We start from the raw sequence: 18,379 nt of genomic DNA on the forward strand, positions 1-18,379 counted from the left end.
AGGGGTTTTGGGGGGTCACTAAAGGGGTTTTGGGGGTCCAAAAGGGGTTTCGGGGGTCACTAAAGGTGTTCTGGGGGTCACTAAGGGGGTTCTGGGGGTCAGTGGAGGGGTTTTGGGGGTCACTAAAGGGGTTTTGGGGGTTCAAAAGGGGTCCTGGGGGTCACCAGAGGGGTTCTGGGGGTCACTGGAGGGGTTCTGGGAGTCACTAAAGGGGTTCTGGGGGTCACTAAAGGGGTTTTGGGGGTTCAAAAGGGGTTCTGGGGGTCCAAAAGGTGTTCTGGGGGTCACTAAAGGGGTTTTGGGGGTCACTAAAGGGGTTTTGGGGGTCACTAAGGGGGTTCTGGGGGTCCAAAAGGGGTTCTGGGGGGTCACTAGAAGGGTCTTGGGGGCCACTAAAGGGGTTTTGGGGGTCACTAAAAGGGGTTTGGGGGTCTAAAAGGGGTTCTGGGGGTCCAAAGGGGTTTTGGGGGTTCAAAAGGGGTTCTGGGGGTTCAAAAGGGGTTCTGGGGGTCACTGGAGGGGTTCTGGGGGTCACTAAAGGGGTTTTGGGGGTCTAAAAGGGGTTTTGGGGTCACTAAAGGGGTCCTGGGGGTCACTGGGAGCACCGGGAGGGCAGTGGGGGGTCCCTGGGAGCTCCGGAACCAATGAGAGCCCCGCAGGGCCCCGGGAGGCTCCGCCCGAACACATCCGGAACTGCACAGAAGCTCCTCCGGAAACGCAGCGATGACGCAAAAACTCCAACGCCGACCCCTCCCCCCGCGGCCCCCCCCGCCCCACGAGTGCCCCCTCAGCCCCATAAGTGCCCCCTCAGCCCCATAAGTGACCCCTCCGCCCCACACGTGACCCTCCGCCCCACGAGTCCCCCCTCAGCCCCCCAAGTGCCCCCTCCGCCCCACAAGTGCCCCCTCAGCCCCATAAGTGACCCCTCAGCCCCACACGTGACCCCTCAGCCCCACACGTGACCCCCAAATGCCCCCTCAGCCCCCCAAGTGCCGCCTCGGCCCCACAAGTGCCCCCTCAGCCCCCCACGTCCCCCCTCAGCCCCCCATGTCCCCCCTCCGCCCCACAAGTGTCCCCCAAATGCCCCCAAGAGCCCCCTCATGTCCCCCCTCAGCCCCATAAGTGCCTCTCCTGCCCAAGTGCTCCCCAAGTGCCCCCCAAGTGCTCCCTCAGACCCCTGAGTGCCCCCTCCGCCCCATAACTGCCCCCCAAGTGCCCCCTCAGCCCAAGTGCCCTCTATATCCCCCCTCCGCCCCACAAGTGACCCCTCGGCCCCACGAGTGCCCCCTCCGCCCCCCATGTCCCCCCTCCGCCCCACAATTCCCCCCTCGGCCCCACGAGTGCCCCCTCCGCCCCCCATGTCCCCCCTCCGCCCCACAAGTGCCCCCTCGGCCCCACAAGTGCCCCTCCTGTCCCCCAAGTGCCCCTCCTGCCCCCTCCTGCCCCCCAAGTGCCCCCTCTGCCCCACAAGTGCCCCCAAGTACCCCCTAAATGCCCCCTCCTGCCCCACAAGTGCCCCCTCAGCCCCACAAGTGCTCCCTCAGCCCCATAACTGCCCCCTCTGCCCCCCACGTGCCCTCTCAGCCCCACAAGTGCCCCATAACTGCCCCCTCAGCCCCCCAAGTGCCCCCTCAGCCCCCCAAGTGCCCCCTCAGCCCCTCAAGTGGCCCCTCCGCCCCATAACTGCCCCCAAATGCCCCATAACTGCCCCCCTGCCCCCCAAGTGCCCCCTCAGCCCCCAAGTACCCCCCAAGTGCCCCCTCCTGCCCCACAAGTGCCCCCTCTGCCCCCCAAGTGCCCCTCTATATCCCCCCTCAGCCCCTCAAGTGGCCCCTCCGCCCCATAACTGCCCCCCTGCCCCCCAAGTGCCCCCTCAGCCCCATAACTGCCCTCTCCTGCCCCACAAGAGACCCCTCAGCCCCCCAAGTGCCCCCTAAGTGCCCCCTCTGCCCCCCATGTGCCCCCTCAGCCCCACAAGTGCCCCCCAAGTGCCCCCTCCGCCCCACAAGTGCCCCTCAAGTACCCCCTAAATGCCTCTCCTGCCCCCCAAGTGCCCCCCAAGTCCCCCCTCCGCCCCCCAAGCGCCCCCCAAGTGCCCCTTTCAGCGCTTCCATCTCTTTATTGAGGTTTTTTCCCGGCCGCGCACTCCAAAAAGGGTCAAATTTAAGGGGCGACGCTTTCATTCCGGGGATTTTTTTCCCTCTTTTTTTTTTTGGGATGACACAAAGGGCCCTTTTTAACCCCCCCCCGAAAGGAAATATTCCCCTCATTGCGACCCCCAGGGGCTGAAATTCTCTCGTATAACGCCCGCGGGCGGAAACCCTTTATATTCCCTCTTTTATAACGCCCGGGTGGGAATTTTTTCCCGGGAATTTACTTATAAAGGATATCGTAATGACCGGGACGATATAAGAGACAAACGCGAGGTTGAGAACCTTCCGGAAAGACGTGGGGATTGGTCGTTCCCCCCTCGCCCCGGTCCATATATTCCACCAGGATGGAGACGTGCAGCGCTCGCGCCAAAGCGATGATGTGGATGTGGTCGCTCTCTTTGCACATCGGCTCCACTTCCTGTGGGGAGAGGGGGGGGAAACGGGGCCGTACGGGGGCGTATGAGACCGCTTGAGGCCAGCGGAGAACGGAGGAGACCATAAGAGGCCATAGGAGACCATAAGGGTCCATAAAAGCCCATATGAGCCCATATAAGTCTATAAGAGTCCATAAGAGTCCATATAGGTCTGTATGAGTCCATACGAGTCCATAAGAGACCATAAGGGTCCATATAAGTCCATATGAGTCCATAAAGGTCCATAAGAGTCCATATGAGCCCATAAGAGTCCATATGAGCCCATAAGGGTCCATAAGAGTCCATATAAGTCTATATGAGTCCATAAGAGTTCATATAAGTCCATAAGAGTCCATATGAGACCATAAAAGCCCATATGAGTCCATATAAGTCCATAAGAGCCCATATAAGTCTATAAGAGTCTGTAAGAGTCCATATAAGTCCATAAGAGTCCATATAAGTCTATAAGGGTCCATATAAGTCTATAAGGATCCATAAGAGTCCATATGAGCCCATAAGAGTCCATATGAGCCCATAAGAGTCCATATAAGTCCATATGAGTCCATAAGAGTCCATATGAGTCCATAAGAGTCCATATGAGACCATAAGAGTCCATATGAGTCCATAAGAGTCCATAAGAGTCCATATAAGTCTATAAGAGTCCATATGAGCCCATAAGGGTCCATAAGAGTCCATACGAGACCATAAGAGTCCATATAGGTCTGTACGAGTCCATATGAGCCCATAAGGGTCCATAAGAGTCCATATAGGTCTGTATGAGTCCATAAGAGTCCATAAAGGTCCATAAGGGTCCATAAGAGTCCATATAAGTCTATAAGAGTCCATAAGAGTCCATATAAGTCCATAAGAGTCCATATAAGTCTATAAGAGTCCATAAGAGTCCATATAAGTCCATAAGAGTCCATATAAGTCTATAAGAGTCCATATGAGTCCATCAGAACCCATAAGAGTCCATATAGGTCATATGAGCCCATAGGGGTCCATAAGAGCCCAAAAGAGTCCATATAAGTCCATATGAGCCCATAAGGGTCCATAAGAGTCCATATGAGTCCATATGAGCCCCATATAAGCCCCGTCTGAGTCCATATAAGCCCCTATGAGCCCCGTGCGAGTCCATATAAGCCCATACGAGCCCCATATGAGTCCATATAAGCCCCGTCTGAGTCCATATAAGTCCATCTAAGTCCATATGAGCCCCATGTGAGTCAATATTAGGTCCATATGAGCTCTGTGTGAGTCCATATGAGCCCCATATGAGTCCATATAAGCCCCTATGAGCCCCGTGCGAGTCCATATAAGCCCATACGAGCCCCATATGAGTCCATATAAGCCCCGTCTGAGTCCATATAAGTCCATATGAGCCCCATATGAGTCCATATGAGCCCCTATGAGCCCCATATGAGCCCCATGCGAGTCCATATAAGCCCCGTCTGAGTCCATATAAGCCCCTATGAGCCCCATATGAGTCCATATAAGCCCCTATGAGCCCCATGCGAGTCCATATAAGCCCCGTCTGAGTCCATATAAGCCCCTATGAGCCCCGTGTGAGTCCATATAAGCCCTTATGAGCCCCGTCTGAGTCCATATGAGCCCCTATGAGCCCCATGTGAGTCCATATAAGCCCCGTCTGAGTCCATATAAGCCCCACATGAGTCCATATAAGCCCATACGAGCCCCGTGCGAGTCCATATAAGTCCATATGAGTCCATATAAGTCCATATGAGCCCCGTCTGAGTCCATATGAGCCCCGTCTGAGTCCATATAAGCCCCTATGAGCCCCTTCTGAGTCCATATAAGCCCCTATGAGCCCCGTGCGAGTCCATATAAGCCCCTATGAGCCCCATCTGAGTCCATATAAGCCCATATGAGCCCCATGCGAGTCCATATAAGCCCCTATGAGCCCCATCTGAGTCCATATAAGCCCATACGAGCCCCGTGTGAGTCCATATAAGCCCCTATGAGTCCATATAAGCCCATACGAGCCCCGTGTGAGTCCATATAAGCCCATACGAGCCCCATATGAGTCCATATAAGTCCATATGAGCCCCATATGAGTCCATATAAGCCCCATGAGTCCATATAAGCCCATACGAGCCCCGTGCGAGTCCATATAAGTCCATACGAGCCCCGTCTGAGTCCATATAAGCCCCTATGAGCCCCGTCTGAGTCCATATGAGCCAATATGAGCCCCGTGTGAGTCCATATAAGCCCCATGCGAGTCCATATAAGCCCATACGAGCCCCGTGCGAGTCCATATAAGTCCATATGAGTCCCATATAAGTCCATACGAGCCCCGTGCGAGTCCATATAAGTCCATATGAGTCCCATATAAGTCCATATAAGCCCCTATAAGCCCCGTCTGAGTCCATATAAGCCCCATATGAGTCCATATAAGCCCCTATGAGCCCCGTGCGAGTCCATATAAGCCCCTGCGAGCCCCTCCTGACCTGCTGGCAGAACTCTTTGATGCTCCTGCCGCCCTCGAGGAACTGCTCGAAGAAGCGGCGGTGGCGCTGGAGGCACCCGGACGTCAACAGCCGCAAATACACCACCAAATAATCGGAAACGCTCGGCTCGTTAAAGGCCGCCAACAGCTCCGGTAACGGCACGCGGCGCTCCACCCGCTCGATCAGCTCCATGAACTGGGGGGAGGGGCAGAAAATCGGGGGGTTCAGGGGGTCCCGGAGGGGTTTTTGGGGGGGTCTATGGGGTTGGGGAGGGCTCTAAGAGGGAGTTTTGGGGGTTCAGGGGGTCTGGAAGGGGCTCTAAGGGGGGATTTGGGGGTTCAGGGGGCTCAGGAGGGGCTCTAAGGGGGAGTTTGGGGGTTCAGGGGGTTTGGGAGGGGCTCTAAGGGGGAGTTTTGGGGGTTCAGGGGGTTCAGGAGGGTCCTAAAGGGGGATTTGGGGGGTCCTGGAGGGGTTTTGGGGGATCTGTGGGGTTTCGAAGGGGCTCTAAAGGGGTATTTGGGGGTCCAGGGGGTTTGGGAGGGACTTAAGGAGGAGTTTGGGGGGTTCAGGGGGGCCCTAAGGGGGAGTTTGGGGGTTCAGGGGGGTCCTAAAGGGGGGTTTGGGGGTCCCTGGAGGGGTTTGGGGGCGTCTATGGGGTTGGGGAGGGCTCTAAGGAGGAGTTTGGGGGTTCAGAGGGGCCCTAAGGGGGAGTTTGGGGGTTCAGGGAGTTTGGGGGGGACTTAAGGGGGGATTTGGGGGGTCCCTGGAGGGGTTTTGGGGGCATCTATGGGGTTGGGGAGGGCTCTAAGGGGGAGTTTGGGGGTTCAGGGGGTCCTAAAGGGGCTTTTGGGGGGTCTATGGGTTGGGGAGGGCCCTAAGGGGGGGTTTGGGGGTTCAAGAGGGGCTCTAAGGGGGAGTTTTGGGGGTTCAGGGGGTTTGGAGGGGTCCAAAGGGGGATTTGGGGGGTCCCTGGAGGGGTTTTGGGGGCGTCTATAGGGTTGGGGAGGGCTCTAAGGGGGAGTTTTGGGGGTTCAGAGGGGTCCTAAGGGAGAGTTCGGGGAGTCCTGGAGGGGTTTTGGGGGAGTCTATGGTGTTGGGGAGGGCTCTAAGGGGGAGTTTGGGGGTTCAGGGGGTTTGGGGGGGTCCTAAAGGGGGATTTGGGGGGTTTCTGGAGGAGGTTTGGGGGTTCAGGGGGTTTTGGGGGGGCTCTAAGGGGGGAATTTGGGGGTTCAGGGGGTTGGGGGGGCTCTAAGGGGGAGTTTGGGGGTTCAGAGGGGCTCTAAGGGGGAGTTTTGGGGGTTCAGGGGGTTTGGGGGGGAATTAAGGGGGGATTTGGGGGATCCCTGAAGGGGTTTGGGGGCGTCTATGGGGTTGGGGAGGGCTCTAAGGGGGAGTTTGGGGGTTCAGGAGGGGCTCTCAGGGGGAGTTTTGGGGGTTCAGGGAGTTTGGGGGGGACTTAAGGGGGGATTTGGGGATCCCTGGAGGGGTTTTGGGGGGTCTATGGGGTTGGGGAGGGCCCTAAGGGGGAGTTTGGGGGTTCAAAGGGGCTCTAAGGGGGAGTTTTGGGGATTCAGGGGGTTTGGGGGGGTCCTAAAGGGGGATTTGGGGGGGTCCCTGGAGGGGTTTTGTGGGGTCTATGGGGTTGGGGAGGGCCCTAAGGGGGAGTTTGGGGGTTCAAAGGGGCCCTAAGGGGGAGTTTGGGGGTTCAGGAGGGGCCCTAAGGGGGAGTTTGGGGGGTTCAGGGAGTTTGGGGAGGTCCTAAGGGGGATTTGAGGGGGTTCAGGAGGGGTTTTGGGGGTTGAGGGAGTTTGGGGGGGACTTAAGGGGGGATTTGGGGATTCCTGGAGGGGTTTTGGGGGGTCTGTGGGGTTGGGGAGGGCTCTAAGGGGGAGTTTGGGGGTTCAGAGGGGCTCTAAGGGGGAGTTTGGGGGGTTCAGGGAGTTTGGGGGGACTTAAGGGAGGATTTGGGGGGTCCCTGGAGGAGTTTTGGGGCGTCTATGGGGTTGGGGAGGGCTGTAAGGGGGAGTTTGGGGGTTCAGGGGGTCCTAAAGGGGCTTTTGGGGGGTCTATGGGTTGGGGAGGGCCCTAAGGGGGGGTTTGGGGGTTCAAGAGGGGCTCTAAGGGGGAGTTTTGGGGGTTCAGGGGGTTTGGAGGGGTCCTAAAGGGGGATTTGGGGGTCCCTGGAGGGGTTTTGGGGGCGTCTATAGGGTTGGGGAGGGCTCTAAGGGGGAGTTTTGGGGGTTCAGAGGGGTCCTAAGGGAGAGTTCGGGGAGTCCTGGAGGGGTTTTGGGGGAGTCTATGGTGTTGGGGAGGGCTCTAAGGGGGAGTTTGGGGGTTCAGGGGGTTTGGGGGGGTCCTAAAGGGGGATTTGGGGGGTTTCTGGAGGAGTTTTGGGGGTTCAGGGGGTTTTGGGGGGGCTCTAAGGGGGGAATTTGGGGGTTCAGGGGGTTGGGGGGGCTCTAAGAGGGAGTTTGGGGGTTCAGAGGGGCTCTAAGGGGGAGTTTTGGGGGTTCAGGGGGTTTGGGGGGGAATTAAGGGGGGATTTGGGGGATCCCTGAAGGGGTTTGGGGGCGTCTATGGGGTTGGGGAGGGCTCTAAGGGGGAGTTTGGGGGTTCAGGAGGGGCTCTCAGGGGGAGTTTTGGGGGTTCAGGGAGTTTGGGGGGGACTTAAGGGGGGATTTGGGGATCCCTGGAGGGGTTTTGGGGGGTCTATGGGGTTGGGGAGGGCCCTAAGGGGGAGTTTGGGGGGTTCAGGGGGTTCAGGAGGGTCCCAAAGGGGGATTTCGGGGGTCCCTGGAGGGGTTTTGGGGGCGTCTATGGGGTTGGGGAGGGCTCTAAGGGGGAGTTTGGGGGTTCAGGGGGTTTGGAAGGGGCTCTAAGGGGGGATTTGGGGGTTCCCTGGAGGGGATTTGGGGTGTCTATGGGGTTGGGGAGGGCTCTAAGGGGGAGTTTTGGGGTTCAGGAGGGGCTCTAAAGGGGAGTTTTGGGGATTCAGGGGGTTTGGGGGGGTCCTAAAGGGGGATTTGGGGGGGTCCCTGGAGGGGTTTTGTGGGGTCTATGGGGTTGGGGAGGGCCCTAAGGGGGAGTTTGGGGGATCAGAGGGGCTCTAAGGGGGAGTTTTGGGGTTCAGGAGTTTTGGGAGGGGACTTAAGGGGGGGTTTGGGGGATCCCTGGAGGGGTTTTGGAGCGTCTATGGGGTTGGGGAGGGCTCTAAGGAGGAGTTTGGGGGGTTCAGGGGGGCCCTAAGGGGGAGTTTGGGGGTTCAGGGGGGTCCTAAACGGGGATTTGGGGGGTCCCTGGAGGGGTTTTGGGGGGTCTATGGGGTTGGGGAGGGCCCTAAGAGGGAGTTTGGGGGTTCAAAGGGGCTCTAAGGGGCAGTTTGGGGGTTCAGAGGGTTTGGAAGGGGCTCTAAGGGGGGATTTGGGGGTTCCCTGGAGGGGATTTGGGGTGTCTATGGGGTTGGGGAGGGCTCTAAGGGGGAGTTTTGGGGTTCAAAAGGGGCTCTAAAGGGGAGATTGGGGGGTTCAGAGGGCCCTAAGGGGGAGTTTGGGGGTTCAGGGGTTTGGGAGGGGCTCTAAGGGGGGATTTGGGGGGTCCTGAAGGGGTTTTGGGGGGTCTGTGGGGTTGGGGAGGGCCCTAAGAGGGAGTTTTGGGGGTTCAGGGGGTTTGGGGGGGCTCTAAGGGGGGAATTTGGGGGTTCAGAGGGTTTGGGGGGGGTCCTAAAGGGGGATTTGGGGGGATACAGGAGGGGTATTGGGGGTTCAGGGAGTTTGGGGGGGACTTAAGGGGGGGTTTGGGGGTTCCCTGAAGGGGTTTGGGGGCGTCTATGGGGTTGGGGAGGGCCCTAAGGGCGAGGTTTGGGGGTTCAGGGGATTTGGGGGGGTCCTAAGGGGGGATTTCGGGGGTCCTGGAGGGGTTTTGGGGTGTCTATGGGGTTGGGGAGGGCTCTAAGGGGGAGTTTGGGGGTTCAGGAGGGGCTCTAAGGGGGAGATTTGGGGGTTCAGGGGGGCCCTAAGGGGGAATTTGGGGGTTCAGGGGGTTTGGGGGGGTCCTAAAGGGGGATTTGGGGGGTCCCTGGAGGGGTTTTGGGGCATCTATGGGGTTGGGGAGGGCCCTAAGGGGGAGTTTGGGGGTTCAAAGGGGCTCTAAGGGGGAGTTTTGGGGGTTCAGGGGGTTTGGAGGGGTCCTAAAGGGGGATTTGGGGGGTCCCTGGAGGGGTTTTGGGGGGTCTATGGGGTTGGGGAGGGCCCTAAGAGGGAGTTTTGGGGGTTCAGGGGGTTTGGGGGGGACTTAAGGAGGAGTTTAGGGGGTTCAGAGGGGCTCTAAGGGGGAGTTTTGGGGTCAGGGGGTTTGGAAGGGGCTCTAAGGGGGGATTTGGGGGGGTTCCTGGAGGGGTTTTGGGGCGTCTATGGGGTTGCGGAGGGCCCTAAGGGGGAGTTTGGGGGTTCAAAGGGGCTCTAAGGGGGAGTTTGGGGGTTCAGGGGGTTTGGGAGGGGCTCTAAGGGGGGATTTGGGGGGTCCCTGGAGGGGTTTTGGGGCGTCTATGGGGTTGGAGAGGGCTCTAAGGGGGAGTTTGGGGGTTCAAAGGGGCTCTAAGGGGGAGTTTGGGGGTTCAGGGGGTTTGGGGGGCCCTAAGGGGGAGTCTTGGGGGGTCTGTGGGGTTGGGGAGGGCCCTAAGAGGGCGTTTTGGGGGTTCAGGGGGTTTGGGGGGGACTTAAGGAGGAGTTCGGGGGGGTTCAGTGGGGCCCTAAGGGGGAGTTTGGGGGTTCAGGGGGTTTGGGGGGGTCCTAAAGGGGGATTTGGGGGTTCCTGGAGGGGTTTTGGGGGAGTCTATGGGGTTGGGGAGGGCTCTAAGGGGGAGTTTGGGGGTTCAGGGGGTTTGGGGGGGCCTAAAGGAGGAGTTTGGGGGGTTCAGGGGGGCCCTAAGGGAGAGTTTTGGGGTTCAGAGGGGGCTCTAAGGCGGAGTTTGGGGGTTCAGGGGAGCCCTAAAGGAGAGTTTTGGGGGTTAAGGGTTTGGGTTTCAGGTTTTTGGGGTTCAGCTTTTGGGGTTCACATTTTGGGGGTTCAGTTTTGGGGGTTCACTTTTGGGGTTCACTTTTGGGGTTTCAGGTTTTGGGGGTTCACATTTTGGGGTTCACTTTGGGGGTTCAGGTTTTGGGGTTCGCTCTCACCGTGTTGTGGAAGTCCTCGATGGTGAACTCGGTGAAGCCCTGCGCCACGAGCTCGTCCTTACTGCGCGCCGACACCTCCTTGAACCTGAGGGGCCCTTTGCGCTCAATGCCCGCTCTTCCGGGGGCGATCGCCGCCATTTTGGGGGAGCAATCGCCGCCATTTGGGGGTGATCGCCGCCATTTTGGGGCCAATTTCAGCCATTTTGGGGGCGATCGCCGCCATTTGGGGCCAATCGCCGCCATTTGGGGGCCAATCACAGCCATTTTGGGGGCAATTTCAGCCATTTTGGGGCCACTTTCAGCCATTTTGGGGGCAATCGCCGCCATTTTGGGGCCAATCACGGCCATTTTGTGGGCAATCGCCGCCATTTTGGGGCCAATTTCAGCCATTTTGGGGGCAATCGCCGCCATTTTGGGGCAAATCACAGCCATTTTGGGGCCACTTTCAGCCATTTTGGGGCCAATCACGGCCATTTTGGGGTGAATCACAGCCATTTGAGGCCAATCGCCGCCATTTTGGGGCCACTCGCCGCCATTCTGAGGCCAATTTCAGCCATTTTGGGGGCAATCACAGCCATTTTGGGGCAATTGCCGCCATTTGGGGGGCAATCGCCACCATTTTGGGCCCAATCACAGCCATTTTAGGGTGAATCACAGCCATTTTGGGGGCAATCGCCACCATTTTGGGGCCAATTTCAGCCATTTTGGGGCCAATCACAGCCATTTTGGGGCAAATCGCCGCCATTTTGGGGCCAATCGCCGCCATTTTGGGGCAAATTGGAGCCATTTTAAGGCCAATGGCAGCCATTTTAAGGCCAATGGCAGCCATTTGGGACCATTTTAGGGTGAATGGTGGCCATTTTAGGACCAATCACAGCTGTTATGGGGCCACTGTGGCCATTTTGGGGCCAATCGCAGCTATTTTGGGGCCAATCACAGCCATTTTGGGGTGAATTTCAGCCATTTTGAGGCAAATCACAGCCATTTTGGGGCAATCGCCGCCATTTTGGGGCAAATTGGAGCCATTTTAAGGCCAATGGCGGCCATTATGGGGCAAATTGGAACCATTTTAAGGCCAATGGTGGCCATTTTGGGGCCAATCGCCGCCATTTGGGGGCAAATTGGAGCCATTTTGGGGCCAATCACCGCCATTTTAGGGTGAATCACAGCCATTTTAAGGCCAATCACAGCCATTTGGGGGCAAATCGCCGCCATTTTGGGGCAATCGCCACCATTTTGGGGACACTCAACGCCATTTTGGGGCAAATTGGAGCCATTTTTGGGCCAATCGCAGCCATTTTGGGCCCAATCACGGCCATTTTGAGGCAAATCACGGCCATTTTGGGGGCAATCGCCGCCATTTTGGGGTGAATCACACCCATTTGGGGGCAATCGCCGCCATTTTGGGGCCAATTTCAGCCATTTTGGGGCAAATTGGAGCCACTTTAAGGCCAATTGCCACCATTTTGGGCCCAATCACGGCCATTTTGGGGCAAATCACGGCCACTTTGGGGCCAATCGCCGCCATTTGGGGGCAATCGCCGCCATTTTGGGGCAAATCGCCGCCATTTTGGGGCCACTTTCAGCCATTTTGGGGTGAATCACAGCCATTTGAGGCAAATCACAGCCATTTTGGGCCCAATCAGCACCATTTTGGGCCCAATTGTGGCCATTTTAGGGCCATCGTGGCCATTTTGGGCCCAATTGCGGCCATTTTAGGGCCATCGTGGCCATTTTGGGCCCAATTGTGGCCATTTTAGAGCCATTACGGCCATTTTAGGGCCAATCACAGCCATTTTAGGGCCAATCACAGCCATTTTGGGGCCAATCACGGCCATTTTGGGGCCTATTGGGACTATGGGCACTATTGGGGTGAATCACAGCCATTTTGGGGCCAACTGCAGCCATTTTGGGGCCAATTGTGGCCATTTTGGGGCAAAACACAGCCATTTTGGGGCCAATCGGGACCATTTTAGGGTGAATGGTGGCCATTTTAGGACCAATCACAGCAGTTTTGGGGCCATTGTGGCCATTTTGGGGCAATCACAGCTATTTTGGGGCCAATTGCCGCCATTTTGGGGCCAATTGCAGCCATTTTGGGGCCAATCGCCGCCATTTTGGGGCCAATCGCCGCCATTTTGGGGCCACTCGCCGCCATTTTGGGGCCAATCGCCGCCATTTTGGGGCCAATCGCCGCCATTTTGGGGCCAATCGCCGCCATTTTGGGGCCAATCGCCGCCATTTTGGGGCAAATCACAGCCATTTTGGGGCCAATCGCCGCCATTTCGGGGCCAATCACAGCCATTTTGGGGCCAATCGCCGCCATTCTGGAGCCATCACAGCCATTTTGGGGCCAATCGCCGCCATTTCGGGGCCAATCGCCGCCATTTTGGGGCCAATCGCTGCCATTTTGATGCCATTCGGGGCCATTTTGGGGCAAATCGCCGCCATTTTGGGGTTCTCACCGCTGCAGTTCCCGTCCGTCCTCCAAGAGCGCCTCGAGATGAGCGAAACCGAAGGCTCTGTAGAAGCAGTTCCCGTCCGGACGCGTTTTACGGATGTGCGAATACTTCTGGAGCAAATCCTGAAGGAAACCACTTCAAACTGGGAGCACTGGGACAGGCCCAGTCCATACTGGTGTCCCAGTGCCATTCCCAGTCCATACTGGTGTCCCAGTGCCATTCCCAGTTCCCCCCAGTCCCTCCCAGTGCCTCCATTCCCCTCCCAGTGCCCCCCAATCCCCTCCCAGTGCCCCCACTCCCCTCCCAGTGCCTCCCAGTGCCTCCCAATCCCCTCCCAGTGCCTCCCAGTCCCCTCCCAGTGTCCCCCAGTCCCCTCCCAGTGCCTCCCAGTGCCTCCAATCCCCTCCCAGTGCCTCCCACTCCCCTCCCAGTCCCTCCCAGTCCCCTCCCATTGCCTCCATTCCCCTCCCAGTCCCTTCCCAGTCCCTCAGTCCCTTCCCAGTCCCTCCACTCCCCTCCCAGTGCCTCCCAATTCCCTCCCAGTCCCTCCCCATTGCCTCCCAATCCCCTCCCAGTGCCTTCCCAGTCCCCTCCCATTGCCTCCAGTCCCCTCCCAGTCCCCTCCCAGTCCCTTCCCAGTCCTTCCACTCCCCTCCCAGTCCCTCCCAATCCCCTCCCAGTGCCTCCAATCCCCTCCCAGTGCCCTCCACTCCCCTCCCAGTCCCTCCCAATCCCCTCCCAGTCCCTCCCAATCCCCTCCCAGTCCCTCCCAATCCCCTCCAATCCCCTCCCAGTCCCCCCCACTCCCCTCCCAGTCCCTCCCAGGCCCCTCCCAGTCCCTCCCAATCCCCTCCCAGTGCCTCCCAGTCCCTCCCAGTCCCCTCCCAGTCCCTCCCAGTGCCCACCTTGATCTTCCCCTGGTAGACAGTGTCGTCGGGCGCGTACTCCTTGTAGAGCTCACTCAGTTCCAGCCTCTCCGACACCAGCGGCGTCTGCACCGCGATCTTTTGGGGGGGGGGAAATAGGGGGTTAATTTTGGGGTGCAGGGGTGTCTGTGAACCCCCCCCCCCATTTTGGGGTTGGAATTTGGGGGGTTCAGGGCTGGAATTTGGGGGCTGCGTTCTCACCTCCTGTTGGATGCGGTCCTGTTGGGCCATTATGGCTTCGTCGTACGCCAAACAGTTGACACCTATAGGGGGAAAAGAAAGGGTTAAAGACCCTCCGGAACCCCCCAAAATCCAATGGGAACCCCAAAAGCCATAGAGAACCCCCAAAAGCCAAAGGGAGAACCCCAAAAGCCAAAGGGAGAACCTCAAAAGCCAAAGGGAGAACCTTAAGATCTATAGAGATCCTCATCGTTATGGGGGAACCCCCCTCGAATCCATAGGGAATCCCCCAAAATCCATAGGGAAATCCCCCCGAAAGCCAAAGGGAATCCCAAAAGCCAAAGGGAAACCCCAAAAGCCAAAGGGGAACCCCAAAAGTCAAAGGGAGAACCCCAAAAGTCAAAGGGAGAACCTCAAGATCTATAACGATACTCATTGTTATGGGGGAACCCCCCTCGAATCCATAGGGAATTCCTTAAAATCCATAGGGAAATCCCCCCAAAAGCCAAAAGGAACCCCCGAAAGCCAAAGGGAGAACCCCAAAAGCCAAAGGGAACCCCCAAAAATCCAAAGGGAGAACCCCAAAAGCCAAAGGGAGAACCTTAAGATCTATAGAGATGCTCATCGTTATGGGGGAACTCCTCTTGAATCCATAGGGAATCCCTCGAAATCCATAGGGAAATCCCCTCAAAAGCCAAAGGGAACCCCCAAAAGCCAAAGGGAGAACCCCAAAAGCCAAAGGGAACCCCAAAAAACCAAAGGGAGAACCCCAAAAGCCAAAGGGAGAACCCCAAAAGCCAAAGGGAGAACCTCAAAAGCCAAAGGGAGAACCTCATCGTTATGGAAGAACTCCCCTCGAATTCATAGGGAATCCCTCAAAATCCATAGGGAAATCCCCCTAAAAGCCAAAGGGAACCCCTAAAATCCATTGGGAGAACCCCAAAAGCCAAAGGGAGAACCCCAAAAGCCAAAGGGAAACCCCAAAAGCCAAAGGGAACCCCCAAAAGCCAAAGGGAGAACCTTAAGATCTATAGAGATCCTCATTGTTATGGGGGAACTCCCTTTGAATCCATAGGGAAATATATAGGGACTGGGAGGGGACTGGGAGGGGACTGGGAGGGACTGGGAGGGACTGGGAGGGACTGGGAGGGGACTGGGAGGGGACTGGGAGGGACTGGGAGGGACTGGGAGGGACTGGGAGGGGACTGGGAGGGACTGGGAGGGGACTGGGAGGGGACTGGGAGGGACTGGGAAGGGACTGGGAGGGGACTGGGAGGGACTGGGAGGGACTGGGAGGGACTGGGAGGGGACTGGAGGGGACTGGGAGGGACTGGGAGGGACTGGGAGGAGACTGGGAGGAGACTGGGAGGGGACTGGGAGGGACTGGGAAGGGACTGGGAGGGACTGGGAAGGGACTGGGAGGGACTGGGAGGGGACTGGGAGGGACTGGGAGGGGACTGGGAGGGACTGGGAGGGACTGGGAGGGACTGGGAGGGACTGGGAATGGCTGTGGGACACCAGTATGGACTGGGAATGGCACTGGGACACCAGTATGGACTGGGAATGGCTGTGGGACACCAGTATGGACTGGGAATGGCTCTGGGACACCAGTATGGACTGGGAATGGCACTGGGACACCAGTATGGACTGGGAATGGCACTGGGACACCAGTATGGACTGGGAATGGCTCTGGGACACCAGTATGGACTGGGAATGGCTCTGGGACACCAGTATGGACTGGGAATGGCACTGGGACACCAGTATGGACTGGGAATGGCTCTGGGACACCAGTATGGACTGGGAATGGCACTGGGACACCAGTATGGACTGGGAATGGCACTGGGACACCAGTATGGACTGGGAATGGCACTGGGACACCAGTATGGACTGGGAATGGCACTGGGACACCAGTATGGACTGGGAATGGCTGTGGGACACCAGTATGGACTGGGAATGGCACTGGGACACCAGTATGGACTGGGAATGGCTGTGGGACACCAGTACGGACTGGGAATGGCTGTGGGACACCAGTATGGACTGGGAATGGCTGTGGGACACCAGTACGGACTGGGAATGGCACTGGGACACCAGTATGGACTGGGAATGGCTCTGGGACACCAGTATGGACTGGGAATGGCTCTGGGACACCAGTATGGACTGGGAATGGCTCTGGGACACCAGTATGGACTGGGAATGGCACTGGGACACCAGTATGGACTGGGAATGGCTCTGGGACACCAGTATGGACTGGGAATGGCTCTGGGACACCAGTATGGACTGGGAATGGCACTGGGACACCAGTATGGACTGGGAATGGCTGTGGGACACCAGTATGGACTGGGAATGGCACTGGGACACCAGTATGGACTGGGAATGGCACTGGGACACCAGTATGGACTGGGAATGGCACTGGGACACCAGTATGGACTGGGAATGGCACTGGGACACCAGTACGGACTGGGAATGGCACTGGGACACCAGTATGGACTGGGAATGGCTGTGGGACACCAGTATGGACTGGGAATGGCTGTGGGACACCAGTATGGACTGGGAATGGCACTGGGACACCAGTATGGACTGGGAATGGCTCTGGGACACCAGTATGGACTGGGAATGGCTGTGGGACACCAGTATGGACTGGGAATGGCACTGGGACACCAGTACGGACTGGGAATGGCACTGGGACACCAGTATGGACTGGGAATGGCACTGGGACACCAGTATGGACTGGGAATGGCTGTGGGACACCAGTATGGACTGGGAATGGCACTGGGACACCAGTATGGACTGGGAATGGCACTGGGACACCAGTATGGACTGGGAATGGCTGTGGGACACCAGTATGGACTGGGAATGGCTGTGGGACACCAGTATGGACTGGGAATGGCACTGGGACACCAGTATGGACTGGGAATGGCACTGGGACACCAGTATGGACTGGGAATGGCACTGGGACACCAGTATGGACTGGGAATGGCTCTGGGACACCAGTACGGACTGGGAATGGCTCTGGGACACCAGTATGGACTGGGAATGGCACTGGGACACCAGTATGGACTGGGAATGGCACTGGGACACCAGTATGGACTGGGAATGGCTCTGGGACACCAGTATGGACTGGGAATGGCTCTGGGACACCAGTATGGACTGGGAATGGCTGTGGGACACCAGTATGGACTGGGAATGGCACTGGGACACCAGTATGGACTGGGAATGGCTCTGGGACACCAGTATGGACTGGGAATGGCTGTGGGACACCAGTATGGACTGGGAATGGCACTGGGACACCAGTATGGACTGGGAATGGCTGTGGGACACCAGTATGGACTGGGAATGGCTGTGGGACACCAGTATGGACTGGGAATGGCACTGGGACACCAGTATGGACTGGGAATGGCACTGGGACACCAGTATGGACTGGGAATGGCACTGGGACACCAGTATGGACTGGGAATGGCTCTGGGACACCAGTACGGACTGGGAATGGCTCTGGGACACCAGTATGGACTGGGAATGGCACTGGGACACCAGTATGGACTGGGAATGGCACTGGGACACCAGTATGGACTGGGAATGGCTCTGGGACACCAGTATGGACTGGGAATGGCACTGGGACACCAGTATGGACTGGGAATGGCTGTGGGACACCAGTACGGACTGGGAATGGCACTGGGATACCAGTATGGACTGGGAATGGCTCTGGGACACCAGTATGGACTGGGAATGGCTCTGGGACACCAGTATGGACTGGGAATGGCACTGGGACACCAGTATGGACTGGGAATGGCACTGGGACACCAGTACGGACTGAGAATGGCACTGGGACACCAGTATGGACTGGGAATGGCACTGGGACACCAGTATGGACTGGGAATGGCACTGGGACACCAGTATGGACTGGGAATGGCACTGGGACACCAGTATGGACTGGGAATGGCTCTGGGACACCAGTACGGACTGGGAATGGCACTGGGACACCAGTACGGACTGGGAATGGCTGTGGGACACCAGTATGGACTGGGAATGGCACTGGGACACCAGTATGGACTGGGAATGGCTGTGGGACACGAGTTTGGGGGTTCGCGGGGCGGTTTCGGGGTCTCTCGGGGGTCCCTCTCGCCCCTCCCCCCCTCCCCGGTACCATCGGCGTCTCCGCTCAGCGGTTCCGGTTGTGGCTGTTGAGGCTCTTCCGCCGCCATCGCCGTCTCCGTTCACCGCCGCCGCTTCCGGGGCCGCCGTCGACTCCACTTCCGGTCGCGCGCTCCTCCCTCCCCCCCTCATACCGGAAGTGCGCGGTGCTTAGCAACAGCGCCCGCCCCCCACTCCCGCCTCTGCGCGGGCCACGCCCCTTGGCAACAGGGCTGAGGGAAAGCCACGCCCCTTTGCATCAGGCCACGCCCCCAGTGACTGCTTTATAGCTAAAGCCACGCCCCTTAACGGCCGTATATTTGGGGAGCCCTTAGAGGCCACGTTACCTAGCAACAGGCTCCGCCCATAGCAACAGGCCACGCCCTCAGCCTCAGGCCACGCCCCCAGCCCCGTTCCTCACTCCTTCAGGCGCATTTCTCAGTCACTTTAGGGGAACCCCCAAAACCCCTTTAGGGAC

The 18,379-nt window shown here is 58.2% G+C and overlaps 1 protein-coding gene across 1 annotated transcript; it reads right to left on the reverse strand.

Annotated features, from left to right (window-relative positions):
• Positions 1 to 2,140: 2,140 nt before the first annotated feature.
• OTUB1 (OTU deubiquitinase, ubiquitin aldehyde binding 1) lies at positions 2,141 to 18,055 on the reverse strand. The gene is made up of 7 exons (XM_054052531.1): positions 17,915 to 18,055; positions 13,795 to 13,856; positions 13,573 to 13,671; positions 12,671 to 12,789; positions 10,206 to 10,290; positions 5,035 to 5,229; positions 2,141 to 2,571 (listed from the first exon to the last, which is right to left on the reverse strand). The coding sequence occupies exons 1-7, from the start codon at positions 17,970 to 17,972 to the stop codon at positions 2,374 to 2,376; spliced, it is 816 nt and encodes a 271-aa protein (XP_053908506.1). The 5' UTR covers positions 17,973 to 18,055; the 3' UTR covers positions 2,141 to 2,373.
• Between the last annotated feature and the right edge of the window lie 324 nt (positions 18,056 to 18,379).

Source organism: Cuculus canorus, chromosome 34 (assembly GCF_017976375.1).
Source record: "Cuculus canorus isolate bCucCan1 chromosome 34, bCucCan1.pri, whole genome shotgun sequence".
NCBI classification, from domain to species: Eukaryota; Metazoa; Chordata; class Aves; order Cuculiformes; family Cuculidae; genus Cuculus; species Cuculus canorus.

Excerpts from the sequence above, each read along its gene's own strand:
- OTUB1 (XM_054052531.1), bottom strand. The coding sequence starts at position 17,972 with ATGGCGGCGGAAGAGCCTCAACAGCCACAACCGGAACCGCTGAGCGGA. Across the intron at positions 13,672-13,794 it reads AGGACCGCATCCAACAGGAG|ATCGCGGTGCAGACGCCGCT; the intron begins GTGAGAACGCAG and ends CCCCCCCAAAAG. Across the intron at positions 5,230-10,205 it reads TCGAGGACTTCCACAACACG|TTCATGGAGCTGATCGAGCG; the intron begins GTGAGAGCGAAC and ends CCCTCCCCCCAG.